Source organism: Eretmochelys imbricata, chromosome 5 (genome assembly GCF_965152235.1).
Source record: "Eretmochelys imbricata isolate rEreImb1 chromosome 5, rEreImb1.hap1, whole genome shotgun sequence".
In the NCBI taxonomy this organism is placed as follows: Eukaryota; Metazoa; Chordata; order Testudines; family Cheloniidae; genus Eretmochelys; species Eretmochelys imbricata.
The window spans coordinates 89,621,661-89,648,092 of record NC_135576.1 but is presented as its reverse complement, the minus strand read 5'-3'; the positions used below and the strand labels follow the sequence as shown (position 1 = coordinate 89,648,092).

At 47.2% G+C, this 26,432-nt stretch overlaps 1 protein-coding gene across 1 annotated transcript in view; it reads right to left on the bottom strand.

The window, feature by feature from the left end:
- LOC144264625 (fructose-1,6-bisphosphatase isozyme 2) overlaps positions 1-22,759 on the bottom strand; it is a 41,829-nt gene extending 19,070 nt beyond the window's left edge. Inside the window, exons 1-3 of the mRNA XM_077816384.1 lie at positions 22,587-22,759; positions 17,293-17,455; positions 16,270-16,362 (exon numbers count right to left, since the gene is read on the bottom strand). Of these exons, the coding sequence (XP_077672510.1) occupies positions 16,270-16,362; positions 17,293-17,455; positions 22,587-22,759 (429 nt within the window). The remainder of the gene's footprint in view (positions 1-16,269; positions 16,363-17,292; positions 17,456-22,586) is intronic.
- Positions 22,760-26,432: the final 3,673 nt, after the last annotated feature.

Below are 26,432 nucleotides of genomic sequence, written 5' to 3'. Positions count from 1 at the left end.
TTCACCCTAGCTAGGGTTGGTCAAAAATTTACTATTAAAATTGTTTTTCAATAGAAAATAGGCGTTTTGACTGTAACAGGGCCACCTGTCCCTTTAAGGGCCAGGAAGCCTTGGGCCAGTTAGCCCAGCCCTACCTGTGCAGGGTCTGAGATTTAAAAGGAGGAAGAGGAAGTAGGGAGTGAGTTCCCTGAAGAAGGCTGCTAGAAGTCCATGGAGTGGGGAAGCAGGATGGATGGCTAGACCAGCTGAGGAAAAGTGCAGGTGGTGGTGGGGTGTCTCCTGTGGCTAGCTCTGAGGAGAGAGGGCAGATGTAGAGGAGAAAAACCTCTAAGAAGTAATAGGTCATGGGAAGCTGACTGAGGAGAAAACCCCAGCAGTTGAGAACTGACAAGGGATGTGGGGCAAGGAGCTGAGCTCAAGCTAGGAAGAGGCACAAGAACGATTAAAGGATTAGAAAACATGCCTTACAGAGATGGACTCGAGCTCAGTCTATTTATTTTAACAAAGAGAAAGTTAAGGGGTGACTTGATCAGTCTATAAGTATCTACATGGAGAACAAATATTTGTTAATGGGCTCTTCAGTCTCAGAGAGCAAGGAATTACATGATCCAATGGCTGGAAGTTGAAGTTAGACAAATTCAGACTGGAAATAAGTTGCAAATTTTAATGGCGAGAGTAATTAAGCACTGGGTCTATTTACTTGATGGTCATGGTGGATTCTCCATCACTGACGATTTTTAAATCAAGATTGGATGTTTTTCTAAAAGATCTGCTGTACAATTCATTTTAGGGATGTTCTATGGCCTATGTTATGCCAGAGGTCAGACTAGATGATCACAGTGGTCCCTTCTGGCCTTGGAATCTATGGAACTGGCTGAGGGCTACGGTCTGCCAGAGGCTCTTGGTAGGAGGTGTGACAAAGTTCCTGCTCTACCTTGGTGGGTCTTGCGCTTATTGGTGGATTTGGTTGCCTTGGAGCTTCACGGCAGCCCTCTCAGCTTGGCCATATTTCTGAACCCACAGTCCAGGTCGACTCCTCCTTTGTCTGACCAGGAGTTGGGAGGATTTTGGGGGAACCCAGGCCCACCCTCTACTCCGGGTTCTAGCCCAGGGCCCTGTGGAATGCAGCAGTCTAGAGTGCCTCCTGGAACAGCTGTGCGACAGCTACAACTCCCTGGGCTACTTCCCCATGGCCTCCTCCCAACACCTTCTTTATCCTCACCATAGGACCTTTCTCCTGGTGTCTGATAATGCTTGTACTCCTCAGTCCCCCAACAGTGTGCATTCTCACTCTCAGCTCCTAGTGCCTCTTTCTCCCAGCTCCTCACACCACAAACTGAAGTGAGCTCCTTTTTAAAACCCAGGTGCCCTGGTTAGCCTGCCTTAATTGATTCTAGCAGCTTCTTGATTGGCTGCAGGTGTTCTAATCAGCCTGTCTGTCTTAATTGTCTCCAGAAGGTTCCTGATTGTTTTTTGTGATGACACCTGTTTAGTAGGAACTTGAACAAGACCTTTAATCACAGTCCTGAGGTCCTCATTTAGCTTTAACTCATTCCTGACTCAGCCAAACAAACTCCCATGGATTGGAATGGTATTTCATTAGTTTGAGTAGAAGCTGAACAACAACTTAAGGATTTCGCCCTAGCTAGGGTTGGTCAAAAATTTACTTTTAAAATTGTTTTTCAATAGAAAATAGGGGTTTTGACTGTAACAGGGCCCTTACCCAGGGAAAAGGGACCTACTTAGCCTGCTCTCCTACTGCTGCCCTCTGGCCTGGGCTTTTCTTGCTTTTTGCCCCTGCTTCGGCTTCCCCCCCGACTGGGCCAGACGCTCTCCCCCTTTCTTTTCTTTTGTTGTTTTTTTTTCTTTCTCTGCTGTTGCTAGAGTGCTGGCCGGCTGCTGGCTGGCTGTTAGCCCCCCCCCAGCCCGCTCTTGGACGCTGCTGCTGCTCCAGCTGAAACCTCCCCCCCCCCCCGAGAGAGGGGGGCCTGCTGACCCGCTCCCCGGAGCGGGGGAGTGGAAGGACCCAGCCCCCAGACCCAGCCGCTTGCTGTTTGTTTGTGGATCTGTCTCTGGCTGAGAAAATTTCTTATCACCTGCTCTGGCATCCCTGGAATGTTGGAGCTGCGAAAAAGAAAGCCTGGACAAGGAAGGGAAACAGCCGTCTACCGGAGGAACACCTCCCGGGGAATCTACAAATCGCTGTGGAGGGGGCTCAAGACTGAGTAACTTTCGAACGGTGCTCTCGTGTGTGGGGAGGCCTTGACTGTGTCATGACTATGTTTGTGGGGACACAGGGGGTGTGGCACGGAGATGCCCCCCGATCCATCTGTGTCCCCCCCTCCCCCACACTACTATCCTCATCACTGCCCACTCCATCGTCATTGCTGGCTGTTTAACATCTGCCTCTGGACTTAGCTGCTCACCCTGATTCCACTGTGTGGGCCAGAAGCACCAGCCAACCAAACAGGACTCTCTGGACAAGCATACGGTGGTTCATGTGCCCCCCACCCCCCAAACTGCCCATCCCACAGTCTGTCCCTTTTTACCTGACCCCAACTCCAGTTAATCACCTGCCACTGCCCCCGCTGGGGCATCGGCAATGGAGGGCACCGGGGTGACCTCTGCCGCTGCTATGCCCACCGCCTCCCCAGACTCTAGGGGAGCCCCCCCAGCCGGCGGGAAAGGCCAGGGCAAGAAGAAGGGGAAGGGCCCCGCTAAAACCACCAGGCCCTCCGTGGCAGGGGCCACCCCCACTGCTGCAGCCCCACCACCGACCACGGTGTCCCTCCCTGCTGCCCCCTCCACCGACTCTGCGGGTGTCCCTCCCTCAGCCCCCAGGACGTATGCCCGGACGGCGGCAGCCCCCCCCGCCTGTCGCCTCGTCATCTCTCCCGCCCACCGCCTCCGCCACCATCAACAGCAGCCGGGGCCCCTTCCCCACCATGACAAGGAAGCACGGTGTCCGATGCCTCCTGATGCCCACCTCGCCCCACGTGGAGACCTACGTGTGGGCATTGGCGAGGGTGGTGGAGCCCTCGGCCTTTGTGGCGGCCTCCAAAATGTATGGGAAGGTCGTCATCTTCTTAGCATTGGAGGCTGCCGCCCAGGAGGCAGTGGAGAGGGGCCTGGTGGTGGGGGGGTGTTTGTCCCCCTAGAGCCGCTGGAGGACCTGGGCGTCCGCCTGGTCCTGACCTCTGTGCCTTCTTTTCTCCCCAATGCTGCCCTGTTACCCGCCCTTTCCACCCTGGGGAAACCTGTTTCTGTTATCAGCCCTCTCCCGTTGGGCTGCAAGGACCCCACCCTCCGTCACATCTTTTCCTTCTGCCGGCAAGTGCAACTTTTACTGCCGTCGGTGGCGCGTGATGGAGTGGCGCTCGAAGGGTCCTTCCTAGTCCCCCACCAGGGGCCCGTTACCTGGTGTACTTTTCCACAGGGGAAGCCCAGTGCTACCTCTGCTGGGCGTTGGGGCATGTCCGGAGGGACTGCCCCTTAGCCCGGCAAGGAGGGGCACCTGGGATCCCCGAGACCCGGCAGGACATCGGCCCCGTCATTGCCGATGCCCCGGCCGCCCGATACCCGAACCTGCCCCCCCTCCTCTTCGGACCACCACTTCTCCCGCTCAGGCCCAAGGGGCACCTCCCCTACAACGCCCAGACGAGCGGGAGAGCCCCGCCCTCACTGCTGACAATCAGGCGGGGCCTATGGAGAAGGGTGTGGCAGAGATACCACCAGGCATAGGAGAGACCCTGCCCCACCGTCCCCCCCGCCCAAGCCCCTGCCATCGCCTTTACCCCCTGATACGACCCCTGCTAACCAGCCCCGAGATGATGCCATGGAGGGCTGGGCCCTAGTCCAGGGGAAGCGAGGCAAGCGGAAGGCTCGAGCTCCGCCTCATCTACCCGAGGCGGAGGCCTCCCGGAAGACCAGAAAGGGGGGCACCGATGCCGAACCTTCCGCTTTGCCCACGAGTGCGTCCCATCCACCGGTGTCAGCCGGGAAAGACGTGGTAGCACCGGAAGGTAGTGTCTCCCCTCCACGGGAGACCCTGCCCTCCGAGACCCTTGAGGAAGCCCCTTCTGTCCTGACACTATCCAAAGCCCCCGTGAACCCCGAGGCAACCGTCGTGGCGATTGCCAGCGGGGAAAACCCCGGGGCGACGGGAAGTGTCCTCTCCTCCATGTTCGAGGAGATCGATGCCCTAGATCTGACCCCGGTCGCCAGGGGGAGGACGACCTTCTGCCAGCACACCCCGATTTGGGCAACCTTACTCCACCCCTCTTTTCCCCATGCTCCCTCCCCCTAACTGCTGTTTCTGCTTCCACCTCTGAGGAGCCCCTGGACTCTTCCATCAACCTGGCCGCTGATGGCACCCCGCTGATGACAACCGAGCCTGCTCAGGTGACAGCCGGCGCCACGCGGCCGGGACATGAGCCGCCAGGGGCACCCCCCGTTGGTGTGGAGCAATCGATTTCCTTTCCGGGTGGGGGCCCAACAGAAGATAATCCACCTCCTGATGCTGTAGCCGCTAAATCCACCATAGAGCCCGCGCCCGGTATTACTGAGAGCTCCCTCCCTACCCCCTTAATCCTTGAGCCTTATCGGGAGGCGCCACCGTCCAGCTGCTTGCCTCCCGAAACCCAGAACCTTGCCTCTGCCCCTGCCCCTACCCCTATCCAGTCTACCTCCTGCGATGTTTTCGCCGCCCCCAGGGCTGTCTCCTTCCCTTTTCCAACCAATGACCCCCAGGGAGCGGCCTTTGCGTTCTCCTGCCCTGACCCATTAGGGGCTGCTATTTTCCCTCCACCGTCCCCTATCGCCCCAGGGCTTGAGGCGGGCCTAGAAGCTCCAGCCCATCAGGCACCCTGTTGGGGGTCAGCACCCTGCTTGCCCATTTTAGTGGGCCATGGGGCTGCACCAAGGGCCCTGCCAGGGAACAACTGGGAAACCGTAACCCCACCCTCACATGAGCTGCAAGGAGAGCTGCGGAAGTTTTTAAAGGATGTCCGTGGCTCCCGCAACAAGGTACAGCTTGCTCTCCAGCGATGGGGGGATTTTTTTTCAAATCCTCCGGGCCACAAGGGCCCTCTTGGGGGAAGGTAAAGGGACGGGGAAGCAGGATGCCACGGCCTACTGGCAGGTCCGCGTCTTCCGTGACCAATTACTCACCTTTGGGATGGGCAGGGACTGTCGCACGGCCTGTTGGGGGATGCGAGCGTTCCTGCCAGTGAGGATCCCCCCAGGCCCTCCCCATGATACCTCTCACCATCACAACGTTGAACACCTGGGGTTGTAGGATGGCTCTCCGCAGGTCCCAGGTGCTCTCCTTCCTTCGGGAGGGAGGGTACTCTGTGATTTTCCTGCAGGAGACCCATACGGATCCGACCGCCAAAGATAGTTGGCGGCTGGAGTGGGGGGACAGGGTCTACTTTAGCCATTCCACTATTCGGCAGGCTGGAGTGGCGACCCTGTTCTCCCCTGACCTACGGCCCGAGGTGCTAGGGGTCGCCGAGCCCATGCTGGGTCGCCTGCTGCATCTCCAGGTCCGTATAGAGGGGCTCGTGGTTAACCTCGTTAATGTCTATGCCCCGACATCGGGCCCGGAGCGGCTGCAATTCTATCAGCAGGCGTTCACCTCCCTCGGCACCTTAGATTCTCACGAGTGCCTGGTCCTGGGAGGGGATTTTAATACCACCCTCGAGGAGCGAGACCGCTCGGGGACCGAGCAGTGCCCGGCTGCCGTGGACACCCTCCGGGAGATAGCTGAACATCACTCCCTAGCGGACATCTGGCGTGACCACCACCCGGATGACACTTCCATGTTCACCTTTGTCCGGGTGGAAGCCCATCGGTCGAGCCACTCCCGGTTGGACTGCATTTATCTATCACACTTCCATCTCTCATGAGCCCACTCCTCCAGCATTCGGCTGGCCCCATTTTCTGATCATTACCTAGCCACCGTGACAGCCTCCCTCAGTGCAGAGAGGCCGGAGCCGGCCTATTGGCATTTTAACAACAGCCTGTTGGAGGATGAGGGCTTCGTGACATACTTCCGGGAACTCTGGATGGCCCGGCGAGGGCAGTGGCGTGCCTTTCCCTCGGCGTGACAATGGTGGGACCTGGGGAAGGTGCGCGCCCAGCTTTTCTGCCGCAACTACACCCAGGGCACCAGCGGACGGAGAAATGTGGCAATAGAGCAGTTGGAACGGGAGGTCTTAGAGCTGGAGAGGCGTCTGGCCGCCAACCCCGAAGACCCGCTCCTCTGCAGAGCATGCCGGGAGAAGCGGGAGGAGCTCCGGGCCCTCGAGGACCATCGGGCCCGGGGCACCTTTGTTAGATCCCGCCTCCGCCTCCTTCGGGAGATGGATCGCGGCTCCCGCTTCTTCTATGCCCTGGAGAAAATGAGGGGTGCCAAGAAACACGTCACCTGCCTCCTGGCAGAAAACGGCACGGAATCGGCGGAGATGTGCGGGAGGGCCCGAGCCTTCTACACAAGTCTTTTCTCCCCGGATCCGACTGACCCTAGCACTTGCAGAGTGCTTTGGGAGGAGCTCCCTACGGTCAGTGCGAGTGACCGAGACCGGCTAGAGCTTCCTTTCACTCTGGCCGAGTTCTCGGAAGCCCTCCATTGTATGCCTACTAATAAGTCTCCAGGCATGGACAGGCTGACCGTGGAGTTCTACCGCGTGTTTTAGGACGTCCTCGGCCCAGACCTAGTCACCGTCTGGGCCGAGTCTCTGCAGAGCGGGTTCCTCCTTCTCTCGTGCAGGTGAGCTGTGCTCGCCTTATTGTCGAAGAAGGGGGACCTCCGCGATTTACGAAATTGGCGTCCCGTCTTGCCCCTCAGCACAGACTACAAAATCATAGCGAAAGTAATCTCGCTGTGGCTAGGGTCTGTGCTGGCGGATGTGATCCACCCAGACCAGACCAGACCTACACCGTCCTGGACTGCAGTATCTTTGATAACCTATTTCTGGTTCGGGACCTTTTGGAACTCGGGTGTAGAGACGGTCTGTCGTTCGCCCTCCTGTCCCTAGATCAGAAGAAGGCATTCGATAGGGTGGACCACAGGTACCTCCTGAGCACTCTGCGAGCGTTTGGCTTTGGACCCCAGTTTGTGGGTTTTCTCTGGGTGCTGTACGCTTCCACAGAGTGTCTGGTTAAGCTCAACTGGACCCTGACCGAACCAGTCAGCTTCAGGCGAGGAGTACGGCAGGGGTGCCCCCCTCTCGGGCCAGCTGTACGCTCTGGCGATCGAGCCCTTCCTCTGTCTCCTCCGCAGGAGGTTGACGGGGTTGGTGCTGCGGGAGCTGGAGCTGTGGCTGGCCTGTTGGTGTACGCTGATGACGTGCTCCTCGTGATCCAGGACCCCGGCGACTTGGCGCAGGTGGAGGCTTGCCAGGCCATCTATTCGGCAGCCTCCTCTGCCCGGGTCAACTGGGTCAAGAGCTCTGGCTTGGCGGTAGGAGACTGGCGGCAGGCAAGCTCCCACCCACCCGTGCTTCAGACCATCCGGTGGAGCGCGGGTCCACTGCTCTACCTCGGCATTTACCTTTCTGCCACACATCCCTCTCCACCGGAGAACTGGGAAAATTTAGAGGGCGGGGTGATAGAGCGGCTCCGGAAATGGACGGGACTACTCCAATGTCTCTCCCTCCGAGGGAGAGCATTGGTGCTTAATCAACTAGTCCTGTCCATGCTCTGGTACCGGCTCAACACCCTGGTCCCGGCCCCGGGTTTCCTGACCAACCTCCGGACATCGATTCTGGGGTTCTTTTGGTCAGGAACGCACTGGGCCCCTGTAGGGGTCCTTCATCTACCCCTGAAGGAAGGGGGACAGGGCCTGAAGTGTCTACACACTCAGGTCCGTGTCTTCTGCCTCCAGGCCCTACAGAGGCTTCTTTAAGGTGCAGGCAGTTCGGCGTGGAGCATACTGGCGCACGCCATCCTGCGCCACATCCAAGGGCTCCGATATGACCGGCAGCTCTTTTATCTCCATCCGGGACGTCTTCCACGAGACCTCTCTGGGCTGCCGGTCTTCTACCAGGACCTTCTCCGGACTTGGAAACTGTTTTTAACCACCAGGTCTGTGGCGGCCACCGAGGGGGTAGATCTCCTCACGGAGCCCCTGCTACACAACCCCCAGCTCCGTGTGCAGGTGGCGGAGTCCTGCTTGGTGCGCCAGAGCTTGATCCTGGCAGAAGTCACAAGAGTTGGAGACCTCCTGGACTACGACTGGGGAGACTGGCTGGATCCCCGATGCTCGCCCGGCGCATGGGGCTCTCCAGACCTCGTACCCCTCGGTGTGTACTTCAGGAGGTGAAGGCCGCTTTGCCGCCCGCTGCTCAAGCTTACCTCAACCGGGTCCTGCTCGAGGGCACGCCCCGCCCACCCTCTACCCCAGGCCCGCCGGACTTTTTAATTGGACCCGTTTCCTGCAGATCCAATCGACCCCCCGCATGCCTTCACTGTGAGCCGGCTGCATGAGCTGCAGCCGGTACGCTTCCAAACCGCGCCAAGGAAACATCTATACACGCTCGTGCTCCACACCCTTCACACCCTCACCCTAGTGTCCTGCCCCAACATAAAGTGGTGAGACCTTCTGCCACCTTTGGAGGGTGAGCAGCCCCGGTGGGCCAGCCTATATTCCACCTTGGTTCCAAGGCCCATCAGGGACATCAGTTGGCGGCTCCTTCACGGAGCTGTGAGCACGGGCACGTACTTGGTGCAGTTCACCCCCATCCCAGATACTTGTCCCTTTTGTGGTGTGAGGGAAACCCTGGCGCACATATATCTGGAGTGCGCCAGGTTGCAGCCCCTGTTCCAGCTCCTCACAAATCTCCTATTACGTTTTTGGTTGCATTTTTCCCCTCACCTTTTTATTTATGCACTCCCCCATCCGTGGCCTCACAAAGTCACGGGATCTCCTAGTTAACCTCCTCCTGGCCCTGGCTAAAATGGCCATCTATAAAACCAGAGAGAGGAGGTTGGCCAATGGAGTTTCCTGTGACTGTGGGGCCATTTTCCGATCCTTGGTCCGTTCACATATCTGGGCGGAGTTCCTCTGGGCTGCATCCACCGACTCCCATGATGCTTTTGAGGAGCGGTGGGTGCTGTCCGAGGTTCTCTGCTCGGTGTCCCCGTCCGGGTCCCTTTGTCTGACCCTTTGATTGGGGGAGAGAGTAAGGGACCCCAGCCCCAGCCATTGCTCCTGCGGACACCACCACCCTAAAGGGGTCCTTTCACACGTGGGTGCACGTGAAATCCCCCCCCCCCCGGATTGTCCACCCCACAGCCTGCCCCTCTTGTTGGGTGCTTTCAGAAGAGGGAATTGTTGGTGATGCTCGGGCGTGGCCCCAGGTAACTTGAGGGGGTGGCAGACTTTGAGAGTCAATGAAGCCCCCTTGCTCTGGGCCACCAGGTAACTTGGAAGGGTGGAAGACCACGAGAGTCGAGGAAGCCCCCCGCTCTGGCCCGGGCGAGCTTGAACACTTTCCTCCCCTGAAGCTAATGAGAAAACAATTGTGATTGGTTGCTGTGTTACACATTGCATATGCCGCTGTTTTTACTTTGTAAGTGTGTTATGCAAATAAAAATATCTTTTGCTTTAAAAAAAAAAAATTACTCTCCTATAGCCATCTGGCCTGACCTTGTCATAGAGGATAGATCTGACCTGGATGATTGGGTTGATTGGGGCCCAAGAGCAGGCAGTTAGGTAGTGAGACAGGCAGTTGCCACTGGGAGCCTTCCAGTAAGGAGGGAGGCTGAAGGCCCAGAGGGACCGAAGACTCTTGTTTTTGTTTTGATATTTTTCGACTTGGACTTAGGGACTCTGTTATCCTGGAAGGAATTGAATGCTTTATAGCATGTTGGTTGGAGGGCCAACCTGCTTCTGCAGTAGGAGTAGACCAAAGATCATTGTTGGGAAACTGAAGCAGAAGTGCCTCAACACCAGGTCTTACTGAGGGGATAGTGAGTCTGCTTTCTATGGAAATTTTGGACTTTGTTGAAAAACTAAGCACCCCAAACCTGAAAAGCTTGTGCCCTATGATGTGTTGTTGTGGCTGAGCAAGAGGGGAGACCATTGTGTATCAGAGGCGATGTAGTTCATCCAGGTTCACCCAACTAATAGTGAAGAATGGAGGCATGAAGCACTCAAACAACAACTCTCATGAGAACCAGAGCAGTATTTTCTAATAAAAATTTTTGGTTTTCAGCTAAATGTTTTTGACGGAAAACTTTTGGATTTTTGGCTGAAAATCTTCAGTTTTTGCTTTTTTTGCCATTCCCTGCACTGCCCCATTTTCTGACCAGTTCTACACTGGTGAAATATAGCAACTGTTTAAAAATATGTAGCAATCTGACAATTATTTACAGAAAGAAATGAAATCCCCTTAAGTAAGGGTGTATGTGTGTGGTGGTGGGTTATGGGATTTTTTTGGTTGGTGGATTGTTCTCAAATAAGAACAGACAGAATTAGCTACTTGGCATATTATTCTCAATACCGAGACACAGCACCTTAATAGCTTCTGAGGACCTAAGACATCGTGTATGTTGTAATTTCCTATGAATGCATTCACATGTAGTCACATATTATGGACCCATGACAAAGAATTCATTTACCCTATTTGGTATGTTATAGCTAATTATGATTCAGAGCAGAGCAGCTCATTCAGAAAGATTACAGTGTACATAATGAATGCAAATTAATCAGAGTGCACATTTTAGATCCTTAATACTGACTATATGCTGCTAACTCTCTCCTAAATAATCTTTTTCCAAAAGCAGCTAGCTTGCCATGAACAGCATGTTTTTTTATGCTTTCACACCTTAAAACTTTCTGTTCTAAAATTGTATGCCTAGGGCGTGCGCACATCTCAACATCAAAGCAGTAATTGTCCACTATAGATTACTTTGAAATTAAATCTAAAAAATACATTTTATGTACAGATTGCAAACAATATTGTGAATGCCTAGCTTTCCTATACTCTCTTCCTTCCCCCACATTAAAAATGGCCAGGTGTGTGTGTGTGTTTGACCTGTGGGGCCCCCCCCCCCAAAAGGCTTCTCATTCAGACCTTATATCCCTGGTGTTTATGTAAATAAATCTTATTTGGAAGACTGTTTTCAAATACAGTATATTTATGTAAGATGATTGTTGCAGACCCATCACTAATGAATGCTTCCTCTCCCATCCACCTCCTAATAGTTCTGGATGAGAAACTAAACAATGATGGGCTATTCTGAAAAAGCAAAGGAACTTCTCCCCAGGGAAATGGACGCTGTCCAGAATTCAGCTTGTTTTTCAATTCTTGTTCATGTCTGTGCTCTGAACAACCGAAGTGGGAAAGAAAGTTCCAGTGTCAAACAAACTTCCACAAAGAAATGCAGATCTGTTCAAAGGTAAAAATAAAACGCTGGAAATGATGAGGTTATTTTTTTGGCTTTTTAAGTCTGTAGAATAGTTCTGCCCTAGAGAAGTACAATAAAAAGTGAACCAGTGAATTAAAACAGACAGCAGAAGCCTGATAACAACCTTTGAGTGTTTTCTTTTCTTTTCCTTCAACATATTTTGGCTATGGTATAGGGGATGTTTTAGCATAGGCTTCAAAATATCTGACTTCATAGAATCAAAGGTTTAAACTCTGGAAAAATCAGTTCAGCACTTCATTGTTTTGGTTTTATTTTAATAAGTTTCATGAGGTTTTAATTTATCTTTCAGAATATACTATACAAACTGAGTTTGAAATTTTTGTCATAAGTGACTTGCCCAAAGCCCGGGGGCGAGGGGGTGTCACTAAAAGAGCTGGGATTAGATTTTAGAGAATCCTGGTTCTCAGTCTTGCGTTCAGACTACTAAACTATGCCTCTCTTAGTAAAGCTCAATAATTAGCATCTGCTGCCCTTTCCCCCTCTCTTTACCTCTCCTCTACTGGGGAAAAATGACATGCACTGTTAAACTGATGGATAGTGAGAGAACTTGTCTGGAGATCTTGACAATATTACAAAAAAAGCAGTGGAATGTCAGAGGACAGCTGTAGTGTGAGTACTGTGGGGTGTAGACTCATGCAGGCTCTGAGGGGGTCAGGGGAGAAGAGATTGGTTAGGCTGCTATGTTTCCCGAAAAATAATATTTTTCAGTTATGTTAAAAAGTGGGTTAAGCCACCACACTCCCAGGAGTTCAAATATTACAACAACATCAGTTATTATCTCTTAACAAACATACTACTTAACCTACACAGTGTCTCAACAGCATCTGACAGCTAAGGCCCTGGAAGTCAGTTTTAAAGGCACCTGATCTTTTGATTTAATCCAGATGGTCCACCCACCTATCCGCGCTTTGCTTCCTTAAAGCTTTTTCGTTTTGTTTATTTCTAAAACTCCACCAAAACAATATTCCTGCTGGTGAAAGGAGATTCAAGGGGAAGCAAGAGGATACCGGCATCATCCATTTATGAAGAGAAAAGAATGCAAGCAAAACCAAGAAGAAAAATAGAGTAAACAAATAACATGTTTCTTCAAGAGACTGCAGTACTGCATTTCTGCTACCAAGTGGGGCTGTGTGAGACTATAAATTAGGAGTGCTGTGCTATCCTAGATTTGTTTACAAGATTCAAGGTGGTATCTTCCCATACTAAGTAGGCAGGTACTGTTAGTTTCCTCTGTTTCCTTGGATTCAAAAGAGACCCACAATGGTGGTAGTGTTGTCAACTTTCTAATTGCACAAAACCAAATACCCTAGCCCCACCCCTTCCCCAAGGCCCTGCCCCCCACTCACTACATTCCTCCTCCCTTGGTGGCTTGCTCTCCCACACCCTCACTCACTTTCACTGGCCTGGGGCATGGAGTAGGGGTGCAGGAGGGGTGAGGGCTCTGGGTTGGGGCCAGAAATGAGGGGTTCACAGTGTGGGAGGGGGCTCTGGGCTGGGGCAGGGAGTTGGGGCACAGGAGGGGGTGAGGGATTTGGGGTGCTGGAGGGAACTCCAGGCTGGGGGGGTGGGGCCAAGGGATTTGGAGTGCAGGGGTAGGTGAGGGCTCCGGCTGGAGGTGCAGGCCCTGGGGTTGGGCTAGGGATGAGGGTTTGGGGTACGGGAGAGGGCTCAATCGGCTAGCATGTGCGGGAGGTGAGGGCTCCGGCTGTGGGTGAGGACTCTGGGATGGGGCCAGGGATGAGGGGTTCAGGGTGTGGGAGGGTGCTCTGCGCTGGGACAGGGGATTGGGATGCGGGGGAGGTGAGGGCTCTGGGGATGGGGCCAGGGATGAGGGGTTTAGGGTGCGGGAGTGCAGAGCTGGTACTTGGGGCGGGGTCAGTGCATGGAGCCCCATGGCCCTCCGCCTAGGAGCCAGACCTCCTGGCCATTTCCAGTGCACGGTGCAGTACCAGGACAGGTAGGAATATCCTGCCTTAGACCTGCAGCACCGCTGACCCAACTTTTTTAACGGCCCAGTCGGTGGTGCTGACTAGAGCCATCAGGGTCCCTTTTCAACTAGGTGTTCCAGTCTAAAACCAGACACCTGGCAACCCTAAATGGTAGTGGTCATTCTGTCTTTACCTTCAAGAAAGAGGTACTTCTTTAAAGAGAGTGCTCAAGATTCTAATGACTAGTGTTTCGTAGGAAAATCTGACCCTACAATTTGTTTCTTCTCAGCCTATCTCTTCCTTGCATCACTATATCAGATTTTAGGGACAGGGAATGAAAAAATTAGTGTACCGATCTGGCTCAAACCATTCAGAAAGCCCTCTACATACCTTAAGTCCTTCTCTTATCAGTGAATTGTTATCTCAAATGGAGTTGCCTCCAGCTCTTGAAATATACGGAGGAACCTTTTAAAAGACTATTTTTTAAATACAGCCCTGCTTCCAGAAATATTTGGCATGGTTACCAAATCAACACTGCAGTTATTTTTACATAACATGAACAACAATTGTTAAACGCCAACGACATTTGAATTCTGAAGATTATTAAAGTCCCTCTTGTCAATATATAGAAGCATGTTCATCCTTCTTGTGTGCTTGTACAGAACACTATTCATAAGGGGGAAAGATGTGGTCAAAGACTGGACTAGAAGCCAGAAGCTCTAATTCCAGCTCTGACACTCACTTTCTCTGTGGCCTTGGCACATTACTTAGCCTATTTGATGGTTCATTGTTCGAAAGATGCTGTCTCAGTCTATTAAAGTTCTAACTAGCTTTATAGCTTCTTTCCTAAAAGGAAGTCACTTCACAGAAATGTTTGAACTCTGGAGTGCCTTTGGGATCCAGGTTCAGGCAGTGACATGATGAGAAAATCATTCATATAATCAGAAGGGACCCCATAAACTGCTCTGGTAGCAGTTATGAATGGTCTTTTTAAGATGCCCTGATTTACTTCAAAATCCTTTCCATGGCAAAGATTATTTAAAGTTGTTTAAACTGTTTTCTTTCCTAGATAGGTTTTCAGTCACTTGGGAGAGCATTTCATCTTTTTTTTTCTTTCATAAATGTCTGTTGCTGCAGAATTGCAAACACTTTTTATTACTTGGTTATTCTGATTTAGCTAATGGCTTTGAAGAAGGGCACTTTAGTAAAAATACCATAAAATCCTCCCATCTGAGAGAGCTGCATATTTAGCTAATTTATCCTGCTAAACTAGCACCTCAGTGGAAAGGAAGATGCTAAATAAAAAAGCTGTCTGTGCATAAATAGCCTTTCTAGTACCTTTGTGTACAACATAGTTTTTTGTCTTTCAAGTGGGATTTGTTAAATTGTTCATGTAACTAAAATAAGTGCACTTGACCCTGTGGGTGGAATTTTTATCCTTTGGTTACATCTAATCTTTTGAGGGACTGAAGTAATTTTGTGTTGAGTATTGTAGATTGGTCTTCATTAAGTAGTGATGTTTGCCCCTACATAGACTTTAATTCTAAAATGAGATGTCAGAAGGCACTCAGGTTTTGTTTGTTTATTTGTTTGAGAGAGAATGAGGAAAAATTGTAGAAAATGAATTGAAAACCTCATTGGTAAGTGGTTTTGAAAGGCCTTGCCATTACTTGGGGAAAAGAGGAGTATTAACTCCAATTAGCCATTGTAGTTTTCACACAAATTAGCAGCTGGACTTATATATAAGAGGGAGCTTATTCTTGAACTCAGCCTGTTAGCTTGTGAAGACTATAGACTTCCTTGTCTTCATTAGGATTTTACCTCCATTTGGCTAACTGGAGTTAAGAACACTCCCTTCCCCCCGCCCCCCGCCACCCGCAGTGAAGGCAAGGTCAAAGAGGGTTCTACTAAATATTTGCAATATGGTGCTCACGGTTATAAATTCAATAGACACCACATAGTTATTCCTGTTCTAAATGTAAGAGGTAATCATGGCATCTTGCCTTCTGTTTTCTGAGCCTTTAGGATTCATGTTTTAAGCATTTCTTTGCAAACATGAGAGCTGTAAACTTAAAAAAGAAAGAGAGAACTGAGTGACTCGTGTAATCATATGATTCTGTGAGCTAAGGCTTTCATAAAAGCAACAAATATTGCAAGACTTGCAGTAAAATTGTGAGAACTGACATCATTCTAACTGTTGGCAAATGCTGGTAGTTAAATGGCTGCCACTCTATGTAGCTCCCTAGAGGGAAAACAAACATTGTGAGTTGTGGAGATGGACAGGAACCAATATTCCAAACCTGAACATCCCTTAACTTTAAGTAAGTTTGGTTCTGCACCTTGACACTGGGCTCTTGCTCATCTCTACATCCCGTCCCCACCCAAACCCCAGCACTCACTGAAGTGAGTAAATAGGATTGATGTAGCTAACCAATTGCCTTATAATTAGAAGCCACTTTTGTTTTAATTACTCTGTGTGATATAGAAGGAAGTGCTGTGGCCCAAGAATTTCATGTGGACAATTAAGTGTGCTTCTTCCTAAAAATTCAGCCCATTATTTGATATACACCTCTGCCCCAATATAACACGACCCGATATAACACGAATTCAGATATAACGCGGTAAAGCAGTGCTCTGGGGGGGACAGGGCTCCGTGCTCAGGCGGATCAAAGCAAGTTCGATATAACACGATTTCACCAATAACACGGTAAGATTTTTTGGCTCCAGAGGACAGCATTATATCGGGGTAGAGGTGTAAATATATCTTCATTGTACATTTATATCGCTGTCTCTTTAAAGCTCTGTTTATTTGAAAGACAGTGGGAATGAAAGTGGAACGAGCTGATATATAGGAAATGTTTTGTTCTCACTGGGTGAATCATACTGTGTGTTTTGTTCATCAACGTACCTTCTTGTAGATAGCAAATATCGTTCCTATTGATGCCAAGCAATCTATATTGGAAGAACCATCTAGTGGATCAAAGCACACCACATATTTACCCTAAAAAGAGAGATAAGAGGAGCATTAAATATGTTGACTTGCTGTATCTTTCTCCTTTGTTTGGTAAACACCATCTTTTTCTTACTACATTTAGATAACCAAATGCCCTTGACAAATCCAGACCAAATGTACAGTTGTAGTCTGTATAGCACATCACCGAAATGCAGAGAGAGAAAGGGCTTGCCCAGACAGCCGACAGAGTAACTACACAAAAGATCAGGAGTGAGGAAAGGGCATAGTGTGAAAGCAAAGGAACTGAGCGGTTTTGTTCCAGACGTGTCTTGGTTTATTGAACAAATTTTGTTTCAATTGTATTGTGAGCAGAATGAATGGATTTATGAAGCGAGGCTTGAGGGTAAGAAGGCAGGAATGGCTGGCTTTTGGAGGAGTGCTAATCGAAATCCTGAACCGAGAATTAGTGGGACTGCATGTTAAATTAATGGAGGAGATATCATAATAGAAGATAATTTCCATACATCTGGAATCCCAGTAAGTAGCCATTTGTCCTCTTAGGGTAGTTAATTTAGAGCCCAGTTCGGACACCCTTGCTCAAACTGAGTAGCACTTTACGCCTCATAGTGCTGGCTAAACATTCATGCAAACAAAAACAGGTCATGCCAATGTTCAGAAAAGGGTCAAAACATGATAAGATTGAATTGGGATCCCAATTTCACTAACATGCTCACAAATAATTATTCCCCCAGTTTTAATTATGAATCCTTTGCAAGGACTTCCTTACTTATTGAAAACTGCTCACCCAGTGTAACTAATCATTTAAGCAGTAGAATAATATGCAGATTCTCTGCTATTGCTTAAGAACTTGTGCCTTTTTGCTTTTTTACAGGTAACAGTCCCTAAACCCTCTTTTCAATACTTGGAGTAACAGCACCACCTGCTGCTAAATGAGAGAACACAGACATATGTACAGACCCTCTTGTCTTGTGGCGTGATAATGGCATCTTTATTCTCCTCTGAGACTAGGACACAGGTGCCATAGGAGGACTGTAGCATGTTAATAACCAGAGAATTGGATAGCACATCCAGCTTCTTCACTTCATCACCAGTCACGTTCACAGTTCCTGCTATTCCATACCTAAAGAAAAGAGGATGTGTACATGGCAGTGAAAACACTAAGAAACCTCAAAGCAAAAAGACAGGCCTAAATTTTGACATGAACATTAAGACTTCAGAAAAGTGGTGACCATGGCTTTTCCCTGCCAATCTCCCCCGCCTCCCCACACCTCCCACATACATCCAAGTCTTTAAAATATCTCTGTAGATATCCATTCCTGGTGGTAAATTAAAATCTGCCCAAGAGAGGGAAAGATTGTGGCTTCAGTTCTGGGCTCTGCTGTGATCCCTTCATGGCTGTTCAGCCACTATAAAGTTACCTTAACTGACCTCTGAGGAATACCCCTGGCACCGGAATGGCCCTCCTCCACCCTCAACGCCCCGTCGTGCCCCGCCCCCCCTCCCCCGAGGCTCCAGCTGTAAGTGAGTGCTGGGGGAGGTGGCCAAAGGATGGAGGCTTGTTTGAGGAAGGAGAGTGTGTGGCCAGAGCCTATTCTGTGCCCCAGAGCAGCCCATAGGGAGCCATTCAGCATCTCCATAAATTAGACCAGCCAGTAAGGAGTCTTTAACTTACATCTGTGGCCGGACAGATCCCTGTCCAGGCCCCAAATTCAGAGCCTGACAGACCTCGTTGAGCTACCTCCCTCTCTGAACTGCACCTCAAAATGAAGCTCTATGTATTGGACTAGATTAGACAGTGATGGCATTTCCATGATAAAACCCCTATTTTCAGAGATTTAGTTAGAATTTTTTTTTAAGGCAAAACTCTCAACTCAGAAAATAAATTTTTGATTTACTTTATCTGATTCAGAGATCAAGGAAAGCAAATAAGAGCCCCTGTGACAGCATTTTATTGCTCCCCTATAAAGCAAATACTTTTTTGATTTGTTTTAAAAAAAGGCAGGTTGCTAGTCCTCAAATGGACTATTCTCTCTCTCTCTCTCTCTCTCTCTCTCTCTCCTTAAAAAAAAAATGTTTTAAAAATCTAAGTGTTTTTCCCTGTTGGAGCTCTTGTTGGGGGAACTATGTTACCCCTCCCTCTGTGTCTCCCTCTCCAACTCCCTCAGGATAGCATATGAGTGTTGTTTTTTAAATACAGTACTGACCAAGATTTTCAAAAATTAAGTAGTGTTCTTGGGGTTCCTCAGTTTTTGGGTGCCCAGCTTGCCACCCACCCTCTGAAAATTGTGCTCCCTTAAGGTGCCTCAAGTAGGGCTCCTCCCCCTAAAAGATGCCTAAAATCACTAGTCACGCTCAGAAATCCTGGCCACTTATTTGTAAGCTATGTTTGTCTGGGTAACCTCACTGTTGACCATGGCCCTTAAACATAAGCAAGACCGCAGGGCACACTGTTATAGCTTCCCACAGGAAGATAAATGGTTGTATTCCTTGTGCACTCAACACTGATTAAAGTAACCAGGAGGTGCAAAGAATATGGCGTCAAGCCCAGCATATTTATTAAGAATTCTTCACTTGCCATCCAAGTGATTTGATCTTGCTCCCATTGCTGAAGTCAGTAGGGTTTAACCAAATGTGCTGCATACTGTGTTTTTTAAAATCAGAATGAGCACATGTTGCAGTTGGTTTAGGCTTCCTTTATAGAAAACAGAAGTAGGCTTCATGTCAAATTTTATATCCGACCCTAGCCATAATTTTAAAGAGATCCCAAATGGCACGCAAATTAATCAGTTTGGTAATATCCCTCACTAATGTTTTCCACATGCAAGCGATTCTACTTCTTGTAATGACCCATATATACCACCAGATGGCTCCATTTTGCAGTCAATCAGTGACTGCACTTCAGCAAGAGTTGTTGATTCCTCCTGGAAAACTTATAGTTTGAAGATTTTCAAAATTTATTTCCCCTTGTTTTTAGGTAAATTTGCTTGAAGACAGGAGTTTTGTTTATTAAATATCTGTCTGTTCCTGCTGCTTATTTTGCTACCACAATAATGTTTGTTTCAGAGTAACAGCCGTGTTAGTCTGTATTCGCAAAAAGAAAAGGAGGACTTGTGGCACCTTAGAGACTAACCAATTTATTTGAGCATAAGCTTTCGTGAGCTACAGCTCACTTCATATGCATCCGATGAAGTGAGCTGTAGCTCACGAAAGCTTATGCTCAAATAAATTAGAGACTAACCAAGGTGCCACAAATACTCCTTTTCTTTTTGCGAATAATGTTTGTGACGACTTCAGTGGTTGCTGTGGAAATTACATCCGGGGCTGGGCGGGGGATTGTGAGGGGGAAGACAGACACACATGGATTATTTCACTCATCACAGAAATGCATCCACCCCTGAGATGGAATGGAGCAGCTGTTTTAATGTGTATAGTATTGGGATGGGAAGTGATCCCATCAAACCTATGTCCTTCCTTTTGTCTCCTTTGCCTCCTTTTCCTTTTTCCCAAGAATATGGGGGCCTGCTGCTGTCATCTCCACTGCCCCAGAGTCCATCACTTTCTCCCTGATGGGTTCTTTTCCTGGCACTGATGCCCTCAAGGAGTGTACTAGAGCCGCCCTGGGGCATCTGCCATTGCACAGCAGCAACACCTGGCAAAGGAACTGCACCTATAACAATAAAAATATAACACGCTAGGGAAGGAGCAGACCCCCTGAACTCACAGCATAGGATTGGAAGCTATGCCATCACAATGCATTGTTAGTGCCATGCTGAGGATTTCTGTGGAATTGGTTCAGCTCTCACTTGGTGGGAAGATTGCCACCAACAGAATCCACAGTGCTAATTCCTGCTGCACCTGGAAATATTCAGACTTTACAAAGGCCTGATATTAGTCAGGGAACAAGGGGTTGGAGCAGATAAATTCTTGTGAAACAAAGGTCATGTTTTCATGTGTTTGCCAACAGATGCTAAAGCTAATAAGCAGAGTTCCCTATCTGATTGCTTCACTCTTTGCTTATGTACAAAACATTACCACAGCTGTCGCTCTAAAGCACTTTGTCACTTGCAGCAGCTCTCTCTGTTGAGGGAAATAGTTGGAGACTCCCACAGCTGAGGGAAGGGAAATAATGACCCATGAAATATGAGTACAATGATTTCTAAATGGGGTATTTTAAAGTCTTTCATAGTGACATTTCACTATTAAGATTGTTGGGGCATGCTACAATGTGCTGCTATAATTCCCAGTATGTGGTTTTATTAAATGATTATGTATGACCTACAGATGAGACTTATTTAGTTGATATAAAGACAGTGCAGCTCAGTAGGCTCACAATTAGTTGCAGAGCCCAACAACTGACTTCAGATATGTATCCACTCGAAGATAATCTGCTCAGATTTCACATACGTAATGTATGATAAGTATTTTATTTTCAAAGAAACAAATGGCATTTGCCTCCTAACTGCCCTCTGTGTCTTTCAAAATCTTCTCCTTTGTTGGTGAATAGAAAACTTTAATATTTAAAAAGTTAACACTGACTTTTTGAAAGAAGCCACGCCATACCCTCTTATTTGGGAGAATTTGAAATGGCAGGCCTATTTAACTTCATCTGTCATTTAAAAAAAAAAAGTTTCTAGCCCTTTTTCATGTGAAGATAGCATTGAAAATATAAATTGATGTCAATCCTAGTGATTGATTTCAAACATATTGTCACTGACATTTCCTAAAGATCATGGTTCGTTGTATGACATGACTGATAATATCCATGGGACGTATGATCGCTGGATTATTTCCTGAAACTTTTGTTTTTCAAAAAGAGGCCTTCCTTCCTCAATATAATGGATGCTTCGATTCTGAGGGAGGAATTGTAATGTTGAAACATTAGTCATGTCTCTTTTACGTTAAGAATAAATTCTGTTTCTTATCTATATAATATTATTTGCTATGTATTTTAGGGTTTTAAAACTTGGAATGCCACAAAAGTTCCGAATGCGATTTTTCCTTTGTCATGTCAGTGAAAACAGTTTGGCTTTATTTAATATCAACAAAAGAGAGAGAGGGGAAAATGGTCTAGTGGTTACAGCACAGGAGAGTCAAGGATCTATTTCTGGGTCTGCCACTGACTCACTGTGAGACCTTGGGCAAATTGCCTAACTGCTCTATGAATTATATTTCCCATCTGTAAAATTGGGATAATGATACCTTCCTCACATGGTGCTGTGATGTTTGTCCTTTGCATTTCTACAGCATCCTTATTCAAGAATCTTAATTCATAGTTTGCAAAGTACTAGACATTCCTCTGCCATAGAGTATAGAGGAATAAACTGCTTAATGGAGTATTCTGCTACACATATAGCCACATCACTAACCCTTGGAATTAAGCGTACACACCATACATATATACAAGAATATATTTAAATTATACATTTTATTAGATTTCTCTTCCTGCCTCCAGCCTCTATTGACACGTTGCTACTGAAGGACCAGCATCAGTGTCTATTTTGAGCCAATGCATGAAAAACAGGTCAGTTCATTTCAGACCGTTCCAAGACAATCCTCAATTCCCATCTTCTAATAGACCAGAAGCCAAACGAGCTGGTTGTGTTTGCCCTTCACATAGGGCCACACACCACTTTCAGGTGACCTTGACACCCGGGGGGGGGGTGGGTTACACACAAGAAGGGTAGCATATGTCCTTCTCTTAGTGCTGTTGAATCGTTATATTGTTAGTAATGTAGTTATGGATATGGACATCAGCATTCCCAAGGTAAACCCTGATTTTCCACAGTTCAGACGCTAGCTGTGACAATATGTTTGGACGATAGCAGAAGATATCTAAGTGTGATAGTCTGCAAATTTTCTAAGACTTAAAAATACACCAGTTCCACCATTTTAAAAAAGATAACATGAATAGGACAGGAAATAATGAACTAGGTTTCTGTTTTGCTTTCATCTGACTGTTTTTAAACTGAAATTTTGCAGAACCACAGCTAGTCTCAGGTGACATTTCAGGAACAATTTTAAAATCCTCCATAAACACACTCCCCCTTCTGGCATATGCATAATTTCCAACTCTGCTAGATTTTGGGCTCAGAATTCACACCTTCAGTTACGTGGTTTAAAAGAGGCCTATTGAATTTAAAGGGTGAATTTTTGAAAAAAATCACAAAACTTTTGCCCTTTCCCCAGTCTTCATGTGGAGGCAAATCCCTCTCCTCCTTCTCCCTTCCCCCATATGTCTAAACAGGACTTACATGTGGGCGAGGCCTGCCTTTCTGACTGCAGAGGAGATGGCCTTCACGGCAGTCAGCATTGAGTTGAGCAGCTGGGTCAGCTCCCCTGTAGCGCCTTTAATACGTCGCCCCTTTTCCATAACGTATCGGGTAAGGGTTAACATATCCGTTTCGAAGGGACTTCTGTCTGACATCTTTGTTGGCAAATAAAGTTTTTATCTTTTTAGTTAGAACCAGTTGCTTTCCTGCAATGTTGCTTCTCCTCAGTAGCTGTTGTATTTTAAGGAGATGCAGTTGGCTTGTTTCCTAGACACGGTATATGAAACTGTTCTTGAGCCCATGTGATTTAAATGCTTGAAATAGCTGTGCAGAGTCTGCCTGTTCTGTAGATCTCCCAGGGTGCATAAAAGCAGCATGAGAAAGAGAAAAACTACCCCCTCCCCCTTCTCCTCCACATATTTAATCTAGTGATTTGCAGACATAATACTATAGTCCTATTGCATGGAGACCAGTGAAAGGTTATTAGTATAGATGTCTTGCTAGCAAGTCAGTTAAGTGCCATTCAGCAGATAGGTAGGGGAACTCTCTGTAACAAACTAGAATGAAATCTTGCCCCTGCTGACCATCTGAAAGATAAATCAGTTCACTTATTTGACATCCTCTTGACAAATTTCAAATGGAGAAAATATGCAACAGCGTTGTTGATACGCTAGTTCCTTACGCAGTAGACTCTGCTGCACGTCACACTGAGCACTCTGAATTCGGTACACTAGTGATCTTGCTTCCAGTACAACACAGACTAGGCAATTTAGCTGCGGGGTCAGTAGCTAAGTTTCAGTTTTTGAACGGGAAATTTTTCCCACAATGTTGTGGGGCTGGGCAGCAAAGATCAGTGCCAGGAGGCACCTGGTTTTTGCTGGCTATCCCACTTTGGTCTACTTCTTCAGCTCCCTGGTCACAGAGGGCCTAGCTTTCAAAGGCATTCAGAGTCATCGCGCTAAAGGCCAGAAGGGGCCCCCAGACAGTCTATCACAGGCCACCACCACCATTCAGCACTTGCACAATGTGCAGGAAGTCAGTGGAAGTTGCATGGCCTCTCTTGGGGGCAGGAGGGCTGCAGAATACTACACCTTTGAAAAATCACATTTTAAACATGTGTCACTGTAAAAAAAAAAAAAAAAAAAGGGGGGGGGGGGCAAGTACTTAAAATACCTACCTCATACGGGTAGTGTGAGGCTTAGTTCATTGTATGGGAACTGTTCTGGCATGCTAAATTATATAACTAGACACTACATGCTTAGCATATACACATCGATTTGCTACAAATTTTCTCTAGAGGTGTCTTATATTCCTTGTTAGCCTGCTGTGATCATGTTCAACTATCATTCTTTCTTAGTCCATGCTAACTTGTAATATCACAGAGCTGGTGCAAGTGAAAAGCACTGGTGAATTAAGGCCTGATATATGGCTAAGTAGTTATTTATTCAATAACTTACAAGAGCAAGTTAAACTTTAAGCATTTCTATACACTACAATTTTGCAACAATGTCACTAGATTGATTTTTAAATCAATGTTATTACACTGGTGCAACTTTTTTAATATAGACAGGCACTAACTTGCACCTGCATTACACTCTCCGCATGCTTGGACAGCCTTATGATTGTGAAGTGCTTTAAGATCTGATGAAAAAAACACTATATAAGAGCTAAGCAGTATTATTTGTTAGAATATTGCTGTGTGTGGACAGAGAAATGCAACTGAAATAGGACTTATAGCATAGATGCTCTGTAACCTAACAATTACACACAAGCTTATATTAACATTTTAATTACACATGGTATTGTTCTTCTCACTACAGATAAGATAGTAAGGACAAACTGAGTGTAGATGCAAAAAGCACATGGTATGAAAAAGTTAGCCCCAGTTGTGAACTTTATAGTTACATTTCCTTACTTTTGTTAAGAAGAGCTGCAGTACTAGATAATGACTTGCAACTGAAATCTTTTTAACCTGTAGCATTTTAAGTTCCTGTTCACTTGATCAACTATCAGTACGTAAATTAGGGATCTTTGTACAATTTAAAGCGTCTTAATCTCATCCTTTAAAAATCAAAAACTGACAATGCTACGTGACACTAAGGAGTAAGGGATAGATGCATACTGTATCTGGTAGACTTCAGCTCTTGGGATTTTTGTCATATCTCTAAGGAAAGAGCATATGGAGTGGCAAACTGAGTTACTCAGATGGATCTCCTTAAGGTTTGAGTGCTAGCTATCAACTCTGTTACCTCTGTCCTCCAAGATGTTGATAATTTCCAGAATATTTTCTTCCATCTTTCATCTAGCACCAAAGCACATGAATCAAACTAGGAGTAACTGATATTTTGGAGCATCTTTTGCCATCTTTTCTTTCTTTGAAGAAGCTCCATATGAAGAGAAAAACCTAAAATATTTTGTTACTTGAGGAAGAGTGTGATTAAACTACTGCATATTCACAAGGGGACAGAGTTAAAGTTGTACATGCAGCCTTAAGCAGCAACTCTCAACCATTTCCATACTGGAATCCTTCTAACCCTAAACCTCTGTCCTGTCTAGCCAGAATCTTGCTGGGCCCATCCAACCACATCCCATTTAGCAACACAGGAATGGCAGGATGGTTATGATCCGCCTCACCTGTTCCATTTATCCTAGGTTCAGAATCCATGTATCTATATTTGTCCCCCCACTGGAATGGGGATAAAGTTCAGTGAACAATTCTAATAAAAAATTTGTTTTAGTTGGTTCAAAGGGTGTTGTTGAAGCTAATAGAACCATTATTTGATCTTTTCTTTCAGGTGCAAAGTCCATTAAATCTTAAAGCAGGTAATAAATGGCAGTAACCTTTGTATTTATAAAATGAAAGGCAATAATCCAGCACTTATACACCCCTACAATACTGCATTAATTTCCACATAGGATTCTACTTGCAAATTTTGAGATTTATTGTAGACAAGTGGTGGGTTGAGAGTGGAAACAAAGAGGATTAACTGGTGTTTAAGGCACAAGGCTGGGTGTCAAGAAATCTGAGTCCTATTGTGGTTCTGCCAAAGATGAACAAGGTCACATAGGAGAAGGTATTTAAGCTATTTTGGAGGACAAAATAAGTGTTTAATACTGTAAATGATCAATACTGTTTAATATGGGGGAGGGGAATAAAACCACTCAGGTGTGCAATTATGTTCATAAAAATGCTTGAGCAGCCCTTAAGATAGAGGTGCTATAGAAAAGTACAGTAATTTAAAATATACATAAAGCCTTGTCAAGATCCAGTTTGATAGGATTAGTCTCGTGTTTTGCCTGACAATCACTACAAAAGAAGTGGTAATGATTCACATTTCTATTAGGATGGGGGCTACAGCTGCTTCTTAAACATGACATCCGTGGACCCTCTCCTCCCCTCTCCCCTCCAAATTTTAAATGTTAGTAGTTTGAGTTACATATATTGGCTGTAATCAGAGCTGATGACCTTTCACCAAATGCCAAAGTTCTTCAATGTCTTAGCAGAAGAGTAGCCAGTATGGCAATTGCAGCTAAAGATTTACACTCTGGTGAGAGTAATCTTTTCACTTCCATTCAGTATGAATGGCTAACTCTGCCAATGGACTTATAAGTATCTTGCAGATTTTTCTGTAAATGGTTACAACAAATTTAAAAAGTGGTCAAGAACATGTGAGCTTTCATACTAGCCCCGTATACTTTACAGCTAACATCTACCCCTTAGTGTTGAACATTAACTTGTTAAAATGACAGTCTTTAGTGCCCCTCCTCCTGCAAAGAGAGAAAATCCCCACTACCTAATCTAAAAACTGAACTGCTATGATTAGGCAG